This window comes from Engraulis encrasicolus, chromosome 16 (assembly GCF_034702125.1).
Source record: "Engraulis encrasicolus isolate BLACKSEA-1 chromosome 16, IST_EnEncr_1.0, whole genome shotgun sequence".
Classification (NCBI taxonomy): domain Eukaryota; kingdom Metazoa; phylum Chordata; class Actinopteri; order Clupeiformes; family Engraulidae; genus Engraulis; species Engraulis encrasicolus.
Window position 1 is genome coordinate 15,970,338 of NC_085872.1, and position 15,524 is coordinate 15,985,861.

Here is a 15,524-nt window from a genome sequence, read left to right on the forward strand (position 1 = left end):
CTAGATCTGTTCTGACCGGTTATCCTCTGCAGAGCAGTTGACACAGATACCTTTCCTGCTAAATAATGGGGTCTGTTAATCAACAGACTTTAATTACAGGCTGTCTGTGTCATTCCCAGTGGTACGAGCCTCACCTCCCCTCACTTTACTCTCTAATGGGTTGTGAGGGGGGCAGAGTAAGCTTTGCCTGCCCTTGATATATTGACTTCAGGTTAGGGCTGCACGCTCTCAGAAAAACAAGTCCGATAGGCGGAGAAAGATGCATCCGTCTATGCACTGCCACCTTGTGGACACAGGAGGAAATAACAATTGAAAGAAAGCGTTTCAGACGGACAGATCGATGGATGGACGGACGAACGGACGGACGGACATACCCTCCTATAGAGATGCTAGGACGCATCTGAAAATCGATACTCAACAACAGCATGCAATACCTCACTAACGATATTTAAACAACATTTAGAATTATAGCAGAGTGTTTTTCTTGTCACAAATTTGTCGGTCTGTGTGGGGGGCGTGGCTTTGGTCATGGTGGGCTTCTAGCGCACTTGTTGATATTCAGTTAGTGATTGGACTACACAGAAATGCGATAATTCATACATTTTCTCGATATGCATATCGCCACTTTTGATATCTCGATATGCAATATTGATACATTTTCGATATATTGTGCAGCCCTACTTCAGATTTCTACACCACACACAATTTAAGATTTCTTGGAGTCATTAGGCATAATGATACGAGTCGAGTTGTCAAGAGACCTCATTGTCTTGTGCTGTGATCTGCTGGCATTGGGCTCTGCCTTGAGTTTTCTCCTCAGAGAGGGAAGTTAGGGAGAGAGTTGTTAGCGTGCCTCTAGCTCCTTTTGTGGTACCACACACAACCTTTGGTGAGCTCTGCTATACTCTGTGACCACTAATTGGGGATTACATGTTATAACTAAATGGGATATCGCTGAGGCAAATTAATGTCGCTTGAGATCCGAAAGAAACGAGGGCTTTTCCTTGCATGCAAGGCTGCTTAAATTGCTTGAAATTTGGCAGCAGAACACTGAAATGTAATTGTTCATTTGTCATTATCTTCCTTGTGGTGTTCATTTACTGACACAAATTGGACTTGAGAGTTACAAATGGATCACTTCTGCAATATAAAGTACTCATTTCTCACATTAGTAATATTTTGAATTTTTAAGGAAATCCTGTCACTTTTAAAAAACACAGAAGACAGATAATCCTGTATGTCATTTTCAGTCTTCAATTCCTCCCAGCCCGTAACTATGGAAACTGTGAGTTGAGGCGAGTTGAAGACTAAAAATGCTGTACAGATACGAATAGCACCCAGCATCCATTGGACACCTCACTAGGATACTGACGGCAGCCAGAGGGATGTGGATTAAGCGTGAGTACACTTCATTTCTTCCTGTCATGGTTTGTTGTGTGAAGGAAGGTGACGCAAAATGATGAACGGGGAGAACTGTACAATTGCCATCACGAAAGGAAAACTAAATCAAGGCGAAGAAAAATAATAGGTACAAGACAGAGTCTTTCTATTGACAATCTAGTGCTTTCCATGAATTAACTTTACTTTGAATAGCCTTTGTTCAGTAATCACATGCACTTTTACAGTTACTCATACAAATAAGTAAGGGTCTCAGTGTGGTGTGGTATTGTAATTCCACTGAAAACCTATTTTAATTGGTTTCACAGGGCCACTGTCTATCACCATGCAGTTGCCACAGGAAATACACTGATGTGAAGTGTTTTGAAGCCTTTAATACTGTGACTGAAAGCAGCAGTGGCACAGTATCTGTCTGGGCATATATGCCCCCTTTTTAGGTTGCCCCAAAGTGAGAAACATTGTTTCTTCTTTAGCATTTCTCACATTCCCTGGTGGTACTGTCAATTAAAAGACAAAAACTCTCAGCACTTCTTGGTTGAAGTTGGGGCAGTAATGCCTCTCTACTCCGCTGGAACCTGTGTGTTCTATGATATATGGGGGAAGCCATGCTGAAAAATGTCCATTTCCCCCCTAATTTACATCAGAATGGCGCCCCGATACTGAGCAGACGCCAAATGCAATGCTGTTGGACAGATATTAATGGTTATAAGCCATTGGGTTAGACTGTGGACTCTGTGCTCTTAAATCCTTCATTTCCCAAGAAATAGCCCTGCAAAGAGATGCTGTCCGGCTCCTGCACACACTCACTTTCTTTTCCCACCAAAATCTATACTTGGAATGGTATTGTGTGTAGAAGAAGCCTTCCTCTTCTCTCCTGTTGTGCTCAACACATGGTATCTTTGATCAACAGGATGTGGTTGTTCCGACCCCACCTGTCGTGTTATTACGTGGCTCTGAAGTCAGGAAGAGGGGAAAGTGAATAGTCACGGCAGATGGCAACATCTAGGATACACTTCTCTTGAGTAAATGTAGTGTAGACTATAAGTATACATAAATGAAGTGGAGTATACTAAGTACACTACGTTTTCTGAAGGGATGTGATACAGTCAACATACCGTACTCATTCAATGACATCTGCTATCGTGAGGACTTTGAAGGTGCGTCCTCTTGTTTCGGGAGGCCCTGTGTGTGTGTGGTGAAATCTAATTTTGTTCTAAATGGATGTTAATCACCCCCTTTTGAGTTCGCCTCACTTCATTAACAATCTGAATCCTCCATATGCCCTTACGCCACCTGTTATACTCTGCTGTCGTCCATTGATGTGCACACAAAAACATTGCTCCTTTCTTCCAACAGAGGCAAGGATCTCTGCATGGCTTTATAAGAACCTGCTCAATAAACATGCCAATAAGATTTTCAGATATTGGAATAAATTGGGGGTTTCATTATATTAATCAATGGTTTGGTTATTCTCGTTGTATGGGAGGGGCGACTATTCACTATTCCTTAACAAAATAGTAAACGCAGAATTGCCTTATTGCAGAAAACATCTTATTTTCTGTTATCGTTTTGTTATTCATCATTTGTGATTGAACTATGAAATAATGTCTTATGTAAATAGTGGTTTACACAGCATACATACATTTGCATAAAAGTTCAGTATTATGGTCAAGGTGACTTGCTGATTGTCAAGCACCATAAAGGAGTTCTCATGGGACATAGTTGACAAAGATTTGAATTAACTCCAGTGGTCCCGAAAATGTGAAGTGTTCATTTTTTATTTTGACTGCCACCCCATTTGACGTTACTGTGTATTGGACTTCCTGAAGAAAATTGTTTTTTGTAAACGAGTGGGGAGTAAGAAAAAGACTGCTTTGTCATTCCATTATGGTAGTATACAGATTGTTGTACGGTTTGTCTCTTGCAGCGGTAACTACCCGTGGTGTTTTGGTGAGACTCACAGCCCCACTATTATATAGTATGTTGTGATTCTGACAGATAATCAGGTTTATTTGAACAGCAGTGAATCAATGAACTAAACTTTTCATTTTTTTTCCTCACAATTTCATCTACATGTATAAACTAAGTTTCTTTCAGACACAATTTACATTTCCCCATTTCAGGTGGCAACAGGAATGTACAGATACTTTTTGCTGACTGTTGTAATGACACTGGTTAGTGGTTATATGAAATGATTATGGAGTAAAGTATTACTGCTCAGCTCTTTGTGTGTGTGTGTGTGTGTGTGTGTGTGTGTGTGTGTGTGTGTGTGTGTGTGTGTGTGTGTGTGTGTGTGTGTGTGTGTGTGTGTGTGTGTGTGTGTGTGTGTGTGTGCGTGTGTGTGTGCGTGCCTGAGTGTGTGTGTGTGTGTGTGTGTGTGTGTGTGTGTGTGTGTGTGTGTGTGTGTGTGTGTGTGTGTGTGTGTGTGTGTGTGTGTGTGTGTACGAGCGTGTGTGTGGTGGTATATCTGCATATGGATTTTTGTAGTGTTTGTACAATGTCCTTTTAACATCATCATTACAATGTCTTGTCTGAACCGAGAAATAGCAATGTTATGTGCGAATCCTTTCTGGTATGTATTCCAAGCCGCAAATTAGACCACAAATTATCAATGGCTAATTTATTTTCCTAATGGTTATCCAATGGTGTTTTTGCCATTTTCCGAGCTCATGAGGGATTAGTTATAAATATGGACCTCAGCAGCCCAGCCTCAGTCTGCTCTGAATTAAATTATGTCAGCTTCATCTACCCCTGAGCCAAAGTGCACAAAAGGACTGCTTTCTCAGACAGTGATTATCACTCATTGGTTATTATCCTCACTAATATACACCATCATGACCACCACAGAAAGGGAATCTGCACAATGCTTTTCTTTGGTCAGACGGAGCAATTAACTCCTCACGGAATTAAACCGAGCAAATAAGCAGGGCCTCCTCGTATTGTTCTCCATAACTGGGCACAGGGATGCCGACAGGGGGGGGACAAAGGGGTCACTTGTCCCGGGCCCAGGGAGAATAGGGGCCCAGAAATGGGTCCTCATTACATTGCTTTTGTTGGGCGAGGGGGTCGTTCTCATGGCTTTGTCCCTGGCCCGGCTAAAACTGTAAGCGGCCCTAACTGTGCAGATAACAGCAGCGAACCCAGATAGTCAAGCAAAATCCAAAATGGAATGCACAACCAGTCAATATAATGCAGAGTTAATGAACTGGAATTACTGTCCGACGCCTCTTTAGTCTAATAAAAGGTTATGTCATACACACAGTATTGAATTAGTCTGAATTGGAAGTCGTAGCCAAACCAATTGTGGTTTATACAGCGCCTGGAGCTGTGCCGCTCCCATTGTTAGCTGCTGATGTCTTGGCCTAAAATGCCAGAGGGTAGATTGAGGACCCAGGACCAGACAGAATAAACAGAAATAGTTCAAAACAGACCAGACTTTAGTGTGTTTGCTCATAAATTTTAGATGAAAGATCATCTAGATGCCAGGCATCAAAACAGCTGGAAGACAAAGACTGCATTTCTAAGAACGCTCGACCAAGAATTGAAACACTCATGCCAAAGAAGCCAGCAGTGAGAATGTGTATATGACCAACACTCACACCGTCAGGGCAGGAACAGGGTAAACAGACACACAAATGAGTATAAAATAAAAAGACAAACACTGATGTGAGATGTGAATCCATGTCGGGTTGTGATGGTGTGTGTGGATGCGTGGTTCTGTGCCCCTGTCTGTGTCTGATAGAACTGTGTGTGTGTGTGTGTGTGTGTGTGTGTGTGTGTGTGTGTGTGTGTGTGTGTGTGTGTGTGTGTGTGTGTGTGTGTGTGTGTGTGTGTGTGTGTGTGTGTGTGTGTGTGTGTGTGTGTGTGTGTGTGTGTGTGTGTGTGTGCCTACCTGCCCATCCAACAGTTCTACCGGTGTTTCTATGCCATGCTGAGATGTACGACGCCTGAGCGTGGTTCCAGCTTCAGGAGCACGTCCCGCGTCATCAGGCAGAGTAAGAAGGTCCTGCGCCGTACCCATGACAACAACATCACCCTCGTGGTGGCCTCTGGGGGGCCTGCCACCTCCACTGTACCCAACCCCATGGAGGGTGGCCCGGGCCCGCTGAGCTCCGAAATCACCACCAAACCAGCCAAAGTCTCTCTTGTGGCCCACTACACGGAATAATTACCAGGGGAGGGCCCCAGTTCCACCCACCGCGGGTACAGAAAACAGGACTTGAAAGTTATAGAAGAGGCGCAACACTGCTACAATTACGGTCAAGGTTTTAATGTGAAAGCTGACGTTTCGGTCAGACAGACCTTCATCAGAGTCTCTGATGAAGGTCTGACTGACCGAAACATCAGCTTCCTTTCGCATTAAAACCTTGACCGTAATTGTAGCAGTGTTGCGCTTCCTCTATAACTTTCAAGTGATTTCCATCGAGATGCACCTGCAAATAAAGATTCAAGGTTGTGCAGGCCACCTCCTCCATTCTACAGATAACTGGACTACCAGGACAAGGGATATACTAGATGTGGCGGCCATCTTTGAATAAGCCTGTTTTGTATTTGTGTGATTTTTTGCAGTTTGCACCTGTCAAAAGACGGACTCGAGATGAATGTTTGGTAGCAGTGATCTTGTTATGTAGTACATGATCTGATGTACTCCCCTTGTGGCTGTCCTGAAAAGAGAAATGTTTTGAAATGACTTCCAATAATGTGTTTAAAAGGAGACTATTTTTATATGGCTATCGTGAGTTTAGGTGCCAAGGTACTGTAGACATAATTGGACATTTTTAAAATGCAAAGAGATTTCTACTATTTAAAATATTCAAATGCACAAAATGACTAAAAATAATATTTTCCATCACCCTATATTGTAGAAGGGGATTTATTTTGTTCTTTTAGAAGGATGTCATTTTAATTACTATTAAATAAACCACTTAGCTTGGATTACAATCTCTTTTAAGCTGACTATGATTAAAAAAACTTTTATAATGTTTGCAAAGATTGGGGATTGCTTACTTCTATATAGGTGAGTGTATTTGAAAATGTACATCAACACAGAAAAACATGTTAAACCGATTGTATTTTGTTTTAAAAATCGCAGTTCTTGTTTAACTCGACTATATGGTTCTCCATTAATGCATGATGCATTGATAGGGCTACAGCTTTTGAATGAACAATCAGAGATTTGCTAAATGTCCAGTGGCTCATCTGGAGAATTACCCCACTGGCCTGAGTTGTATTTAATGTTGTGTCTAGCTTATGATCGTTTAAAAGAGTCAAGCCCGGCTACAGTGGTTTGTTTAGCCCACCGACTATATTGACTGTTTCTGAAGATTGTGTGATCTTGTGCTGCGTGCGTGCATGTGTGCGTGCGTGCGTGCAACATGATCTCCAAAAATTCCGTGCTCCTGGACACAGATGTTAAGGACACAAAATCCGTGTCCAGGAGCATGGATTTTGCCAAAATTCCGTGCTCCTGGACACGGAATTGTTTTCCGTGCTCCTGAACACGGAATTGTTTGAAGTGCTTTCTATAGGCTATTTCCACAGTCTTGTGTTTTCTCAGGATTTTTCTAATTTCAAATATTTTGTCTAAAAAAAAAAACGTTTCTTACTGACAGGTTAGGGTTAGGGATTGTTTTGGTCTAGGTACAGCTAGTTTTCTTTCATTCATTATATGAGTTTGATAGCCTAGCAACCAACTGGAAAAGGTATTTCTCAAAAATATGTATTTAATGACAGGTGAAGGTTAGGGAATGTTTTGGTCAGGGCACAACTTAAATTGCTATAGCATTATTTTGTTTAGGATTAGCATTTGGTATGTATTTTCTAATGATAGAGTTAACACAGTGCTGTGGTAATAGCCATAGAAAGCACTTCCGTGTGCCCATCACGGAAAACAATTCCGTGTCCAGGAGCACGGAAAACAATTCCGTGTCCAGGAGCACGGAATTTTGGCAAAATCCGTGCTCCTGGACACGGATTTTGTGTCCTTAACATCCGTGTCCAGGAGCACGGAATTTTTGGAGATCAGGCTGATGCGTGTGTGTGTGCTTGTGTGTGCGGGTGGGCTGGAAGTGGGTGTTGGGGGGGGGTGTCTTGGGGGGAGGGGTAAAACATATATTACCATTTTAAAAAGCAACAGTGAAAACACATGACATGTTTTGACACATCATATTTGCTGCTCTCTTCACTCATTCTGGCTACTGATCTAGTCATTGGGGAGGGCTTAGGCCGAATTCACACCAAGGCATCGCGCAACGACGACTGAGGTCTTTCTGCTTAGTTTCGGCGGGCTTGCACGGCCACCAGTCCTGTTCAAAATCCCTCCACAGCCAAAGCTAGCGCGCTACTTTGCCATTCATTTGAATGGGACAACGCCGGTCGATGCCGTCCAAAATCCGCTCGAGCTCTATTTTCCAATTGCAGCACGGAGCGGAGCCAGCTCCCGCGCCGCTGATGCCCGACTACCGCCTGTTGGTGTGGAAGGACAGATATGTTTCCATGTATTTTCGCAACCGCTGGTAAAAATCGCTTCGATTCCGCGACACTTCACCGCCTTGGTGTGAAAGTGGCCTTAGCAAGGTGTCAACATGGCTGTGCTGCTGACCTAGAAAGAGACAGAGAGAGATAGATGCAGTTAAGCAGTTCGAATGTCAACTGTGGGTTCCATCTCCTAACTAGTGTGACACATTTTGATGTTACGGCCTGTTCTTGCTGTCTGTCTTGAATTTCAGTCAAAGCACAACTTCTCTTTTATACTCTGTCTGGCTAAATAGGATGTTTCCCAAACAACAACTACTGTTCCTTACCCATCCCAAAGGATTTTTTTCAAAATTGTGATGAGGAAATATTCCTTCTTAGTTTGTGTCTGAAAGGGTTATGTGCTGTAAATATGATGTTTTATTTAATAACGATGCTGTATGCAATGTTTGATGCTCTTAATTGCCAAATGTTACAGTCATATCACACATGGGTAGATGGTTAACCACTACACTGCTGAAGTGTATTACAGTTGCATGGAGCATGACCAACAGATACAGCACATGGGTGCCTATGGTTACACAATCATTGAAATACCAGAATAAATCCACAGCGTTTCACACAGTTGAACACAAATGGGAATACAACAGCCACAGATGGTGTATTGTGTTGAAACTACCTCAAAATTAAATTAGGAAATGTTTTATACATATGGGTTTATAACCATTCATAAAAGAAAACAAACTGTAGGATCAGCAAAAGTACAGGCCCTTTCTATAAGTATTATTTGCAAAATAATTCAAAACACTTAATGACATATGCAAGAGCTCTGATTTTCAAAGGCCAGCATATGTGTATTGTAGTCTTTATTGTACAGTATGTGTCTATTCATTTCTATTTGTCTATTGAATGTACACTTCTACATGTCTACGTTGAATGTACAGAAAGCTAACATACACAGGATTTAAATTCCTTGTTTATGTATCAATAAAATTGATTGATTGAAGACTCAAGTGTATGATACATGCAGTTTTGTCCAAGTTTGCATGAATATATGGTGTAGGCGGCAAACTCTGTCAAGTGAAACGTACTGCACAATGAATGTTTGTTAAAGTGATGGTTCGGAGTAGATTCCTCCAGGGTCATTTGAACTGTGACCTCCAGCCAAGTAGTCCACCGAAAGTGTTATCTACCTTGGCCAAACATTAGCAGAGTTACCGAGTTATCCCGAATAGCTTAGCACAAGCGCTAATGGAACTTGGCAGTATCTCCAAACTTACCAAACTAAAATCACATGCCATGACACCCAACTTCTACAGTAGTATGGTCTGTACTCACCAAACGATGCATTTTGAAGTTTGTACATATTCCAGGAGTTTATTATTATAAACACAAGCCTAATACCTTCTTTGCTGCTAAAGCTGCATCAACGTCACTTTTGTCATCTGAGACGAGCCCGTAAAAGTCCCAGTTCCAGATGAGAGTATAAAAAAAGTTTTCACTTGATTGTGTAAAGGCTTATATTTTCAAGGCAACACTTAAAAGATATTTCAAATGTTACTTATCAATACTGATGCTGAATTCACTTTTCATTGTGCATATTCAGGGGCGCAACTACAGTATATGCGACGTATGCGTTGCAGGGGGGCGCCAGAGAGAGGGGGGCGTCAAAGAGAGGGCATTGGAGGGCGCCAAATTATAATTAAGTGTTTTTTGGGGGGAGGGGGGCACCAAAATAGTTCTTGCATACCCCCCTAGAAATGAGTAGTTGCGCCCCTGTGCATATTATTATGTGTTTCGATGAGGACTTTTACAGGCTCCTCCCAGATGACGGAAGTGACATTGACACAGCTTAAACAGCCAAGTTCCATTAGCGCTTGTACTAAGTTATTGGGGATAACTCGGTAACTTGGCTAATGTTTGGCCAAGGTAGAAAAAACTTCAGGATGGTCTACTTGGCTGGATGGCACGGTTCAAATGACCCTTGGGTGAATCTACTCCATCGCTTCAAGTATGATTATGCAGTCTTGGGGACAAGGCTATATCCAGGGCCGCCGCTAGTCATAAGCAGAGTACGCAGAGTGCTTTGGGCACCAACCAGTACTTTAGGTTGGGCACCAACCACCTCAACCCCAAAATTGGAGCCTCTTAAATTGAGATTGACTGAAAAAAACATCATGAAAAAGAATATTGAATTACATTACAAAGCATATATTTATTAGTTAATAGATTATTATTATTATTTAATCATGAGGGGGGCCTTCTGACCAGTTATGCTTAGGGCCTCCAAAACCTTAGCAGCGGCCCTGTGTGTTTGAGTGTGTGTGTGTGTGTGTGTGTGTGTGTGTGTGTGTGTGTGTGTGTGTGTGTGTGTGTGTGTGTGTGTGTGTGTGTGTGTGTGTTTGAGTGTGTGTGTGTGTGTGTTTGCGTGCCTGCATGAGTGCGTGTGTGTGCGTGCGTGTGTGTGTGTGTGTATGTCTATGTGTGTTCCACATTGCTTGAACATGTCAAATAATTTAACAATGCATCTTTTAACTGTTTTTTTTTTTGCTTCATGTTTAACTTTGTCAGTATGGTACATGCTCAGTTATCGTAAAGAGCTGAAAAGGACTCAGAGTTGAACTGGACTCAGAGCCAAAAAAAATCTCTTCTCCCTTTTCAAAATCTACATGTAACCCTGGCAGGGAAGATGGAATATGAACAATTTCTGGAAGGGTTTTCTGGTTGGTCTCTGTATCTTTGTCCACCTTCGAAAATCGATTGTTTGTGCAAAATGCAAAAATTCAATTGGGTTACATTTCTGTATTCTGTCATAACATGGCCTTGTCTCTACACCTCTGGGAAGATGGAATATGAGCAATTTCTGACAGGGTTTCTGGTCAAAGGATAATGGGGTTGGTTGGTCTCTGTATCTTTGTCCACCTGAAAATTGTGGATGCAAAAATTCAATTGGGTTACATTTCTGTACTCTGTCATAACATGGCCTTGTCTATACACCTCTGTATCGTTTTTCTGCCAGATACAAGGCTGCCTACTGTGATCGTTGCTAATGGAAAAGAGAACAACCTTGTGTTATCTGACCATTACGGCAAAGAGTGACCCGGTGGTTTTTTGCAATATCGAAATTCAATATTGAGAGCAAAGCCTCCAACCTCACCGACATAGCCATGGAGATAAGGTAGGCCTACACCTCGAAAATCAACTGATTGCCCACCGCGGCGCCAAGGCCGGACTAAGGTGGTCAGGGGCCCCTAGGCTACAGGTTTCTGTGGGCCCCCACAGATGGCAAATTTCGAGACAAATTTACATAGGCAGCGTCAAAATTACGAGCTAAGAATTAAGGATAGCATGTCTACTAACTGTGCTCAACACAACAGATTATTTTTTCAATAATCCATCTTGTTGCAATTCTGCAATTTTCACTTTTGGCCAATCAGGGGCCCCCTGGTAGGTGGGGGCCCCTAGGCTGCAGCCATATCTAGCCTGTGCGTTGATCCGGCCCTGCCCACCAGTGTCTCCCATGGAGGGCGAGAGAAGTCACTAATTAACCTTCTAAGTGCTGCGAAGGAGATCCCATCTCCCACAGGAACTCCTCCGAGAGTGAAATCAAATGTCCCCTTTGTCAAACGCTGTATTCATTATTGGCAACAATGAAGAAGCACACGACTGTGTTGATAAAGCACCTTGGTGTTACACCTAAATGAGTTCCTGTGCCATCATTGATCCCCCCCTGCTCCCTCTGCTTTTTGAACACAAAGAACATTGGAGGACGTCTTCTAACTTGTTTGTTTGCAAAAAAAAAAGATGGAGGGTACTCATAATCAACAACAAAGGGCCGGAGTGCTGGCCTGCGTGACCTGACCTGCACAACACAACATACATCAGCATAAAGACCTTGAGCTCTTTAGCTGCAAACCCTCACAGCCATGTTGACTCTGTAGTATACAATACTGCTCTCACCATATGTTTGCAGGGTGCTTAAAGTCCATTTAATTTTTTTGCTGAAAATTAAAAGAATTGATGGTGCAATTAAATTCATTTTGATGTCACATTTGTCAAAGTTCCTTATGTCTAATCAGCACTCACACATTTTGGCTCTGGGCTTCAGTTTCTGCTTCGGTCAGCATAAAGGATGCCCTGAAAGTGCAGCATTTCATCCTCTTACTATTCCACTTTTACATTAATATCGCCACTTTGCAAATAGCAAACTCATTTAAATGCAGAAAATGACAACAAAGCAGTTGGTTAGATATATGTATTTGCAAAACAGGGATGCAAACAGTATGAACTTGGGATAGTTTAACTGTGGACACTGTACATGAATGGACTTAGAAAATGACAACAAAGCAGTTGGCTAGATACATGTAGGCTATCTGCAAAACTGGGATGCGGACAGTATGAACTTGATAGTATATGAATGGCCATAAAACATGGATGTACTTCGACTTAGAACTACATTTCAAATACTTGTGACAAACCTTGATTAGAAAGAGGAGCTCACATGTCTTATGCCTCTGCAAATGTCAAAAACAGGAAACTAAAAACACACCACAGTCTGCGTAGTATCAATTATAAGAGGCCACACAAGGACCCTTAATTCACACCTTGTAGCCTCTTATTGCAGATGGGGTCGATGGCGGGCCTGTTCTCTATTTGCTGAACATACTTAGCTACATCATAACAACATTGCTATGACATTACAGAGAACCGTGAGTAACAGATTAAGACAAAGCCATTACAAATTTGGTGACAGTACGGTTATAACATAGGTTCTGTGATATAATAAGGGGTTAAAGAGGAATGAAAAGTTTCATGTTGAAAGAACATGAAAAGATATGAAAAAGTGCCTCTTGCAAATGTCAAGATGTCTGTGAGTCTTCCTTGATGATTTTTCTGGTTTCGGTATTTATAGCTTGCCACAGCACGGTGCAGTGACCTGATACTGTCCAGCCGCCCTCCTTTCAAAGGCTGTCCGTCCACTTGGCACTCGTTTTGATATGGAAAGTGTGTCACTCAAACTTCTGCTTGACAACTATAGGTTCAAAGGCTGGCATCACAGGACTTTTTGACATCTTGAATACATATTTTATCACTCAGTGATAAAAGATGTGTTTCGTGTGTAGTTTTTTCCATCTATATGTTAGATTATTGTGATGTGGCTGAACCATTGAGTGATTGTTGGCACATAAGACCAACTTTGACAGACCGGGACAAAGTAATCTGAGAGGGCCCCTCGACCAAATACATGCAATGTAACAGCTGAGGACCCAATTGAGGATCCCCCCATCGGGCCTGGGGCAACTGACACCTTTGCCCCCACCCTTATGAGCGGCAAAAATACCTTTAATATGCAGGTCATTGATCATGTCATCTGAAGATTTTAGGTAATATCAGTCCTCAATTGTAGAATATTCATTGCAGTCTAAAGGGTATGATTCTCCATCTCATGAGATACTTGGGTCGCATTTCTACTCCCTTGGGGCGCCATTGGGGGCTACCCCCTTTCACGGGTGAGGCATAAATGCAATTTCGTTGCGTGCAGTGTGCAGTGTAGTGTTCACTTGTGTGCTGTGGAGTGCTGTGTCACAATGACAATGGGAGTTGGAGTTTTCCCAGGTGGGCTTTCTTTCACTTCACATTTTACAACATTAAATAAGCTATGGTGGAAAGAAGCTCACAGGTTTTCTACTGAAGTTGCACTTTAACGCACCTCAAAAATGGCAGCCATCTACCATTTGTGCACTATGCCTGCAAGACATCAATATAGAAATGAATGCCTAATAAAACAAATAAACAAAACAAAACAAAACAAAACCTGTCTATCCAAAATATGCCTGATTCATTTTTGATTATCTTGGATACAGAAAGTGTGGAACATAAGAGGAAACCTCAATGTCAATCTAAATATCCAGAGTCAAAATACAACCATTAAATATAAAGAAGTGTCGGTAAAACTTTATTTTAGGGATACATCTATTAGCACTAATACATACAATATGTCTGTATAAGTAACTTGTAAGGCATGTGCAAAGCAAAATCAAACATTTGTTAGGCATGTATTCACAAATGTCTTGTTCATGCACAATAAGGGATTTATTACCAATTTAACCTTAGTAAGGACCTAGTAGGCCTTAGCGTTTGCTTAGTACATGCCTTACAAGTTACTTATGCAGGCATTAACATTGTATGTATTAGTGCTTATAGATGTATCCCTAAAATAAAGTGTTACCAAAGTGTCTGTTTGTTAACTACTAAGATTCTAGGCAATAAATCAGACATGCTGAACAACTAATAATAGCACGGACATCTATTTCATTGATTACAGCACTTCTGTAACAGACGTCAGACTGTGCGGAGCCCATTTGCTGATGTGTCAATGTATGGAAGCCTTAAAACCGAACAATAAAACCCTGGATCAATCTTCAACCCACCATGATAAACGTTTTATAGAACAGCATTATAACTGTGGGGCGGGATGGGGTATTATTTTTCAACAGTCATTTTATCTACCATCCCAGCTTGCACACAAGAAGGCTGGATTTGGTTCATAGGTACCAGCTACACAAGATGTATTTTAATGAGTAGCTAATTGTCCCGATTGTGTTTAATTAGGCTAGTTGGATTAGATGACTGGGTTAGGATATAGGTCTACAGGAAGGTTTAACATGTATTTCAAAGGTTTTTGGGCATACTGACATCAACAACATAGATATACATACAGTACAGACATAGCCGATTTGCTCTATGGTCAAAACTGAAAGTAATTGATGAAAATCAATGAGTGACCAAGGAAATGATATGCAGCAGGTACCGTATGAGGTACCAATGGTCACAAGGCTCGTTAATCTTTCTCTTACATTCATTATAATGTAAGAGAGTGTCTAAGGATTCTCCTGAACAGTGGTGTAGTCTACTTTTTTGTGGTGGGCAGGGCCGTCGTTAGGCCTATTTTAGGGGGGCTTTAGCCCCCCTTACATTAGTATTAGCCCCCCCCTTTAACGATTATGCAAAAAAAAAATTTTTTTTTTTTTTTTTTTACATTTTTCCAAAAACAAATGCAGTAAAGCACTGAATACGAACCACCAAGAAGGCAAATTATTCTGAATACAAGTTCATGGTTGCTTATTTATTGTTTAATGCCACTTATATCCTACTGCACAGCAATAAAAACAGGGTGCACAGCAATGTGTTATGCGGGGGGAAACAGAGGATTGTGCTTTGTGACTAAAAACACCTCAGGAAAAGTATTACTTACACGGATGAAATATTCAGACCCAAAGTACCAATTTGCACTCACAATACCCGTGTAATAAATCAATTTGACATTGTCTTGAAATTATAGTTGAGCTTTAATATTTGTCTTAGCAGTTTGAAACACACACATTAACTGATTAAAATAGCTACTAATGGAGTAAAAATGACCAAATATCTGCTGGGGATGCATAGTTTTCCAAGTAAGTAACCTGTTTGAATGAATTGCTTCCTGACCACTGCTTCTCCTGGAGACATGCAGTTAGTAACTCCTTAAAGTTCCTAGTCCTTGTGTAAATTATGCTCTCTGCATTTTTATCTAATCATTTTAACTTCCGTACATAATATTCATCAGTTGAAACCTTTTGAAATGTTTTGTTTAGCTAACATATAAGGAATGT

At 41.5% G+C, this 15,524-nt stretch overlaps 1 protein-coding gene across 1 annotated transcript in view; it reads left to right on the forward strand.

Moving 5' to 3' along the window:
• tmtopsa (teleost multiple tissue opsin a) overlaps window positions 1-5,600 on the forward strand; it is a 45,791-nt gene extending 40,191 nt beyond the window's left edge. The window contains exon 4 of the mRNA XM_063220221.1: window positions 5,306-5,600. Coding sequence (XP_063076291.1) covers window positions 5,306-5,566 — 261 coding nt within the window. The 3' untranslated portion in view covers window positions 5,567-5,600. The remainder of the gene's footprint in view (window positions 1-5,305) is intronic.
• The last annotated feature ends 9,924 nt before the right edge of the window (window positions 5,601-15,524 follow it).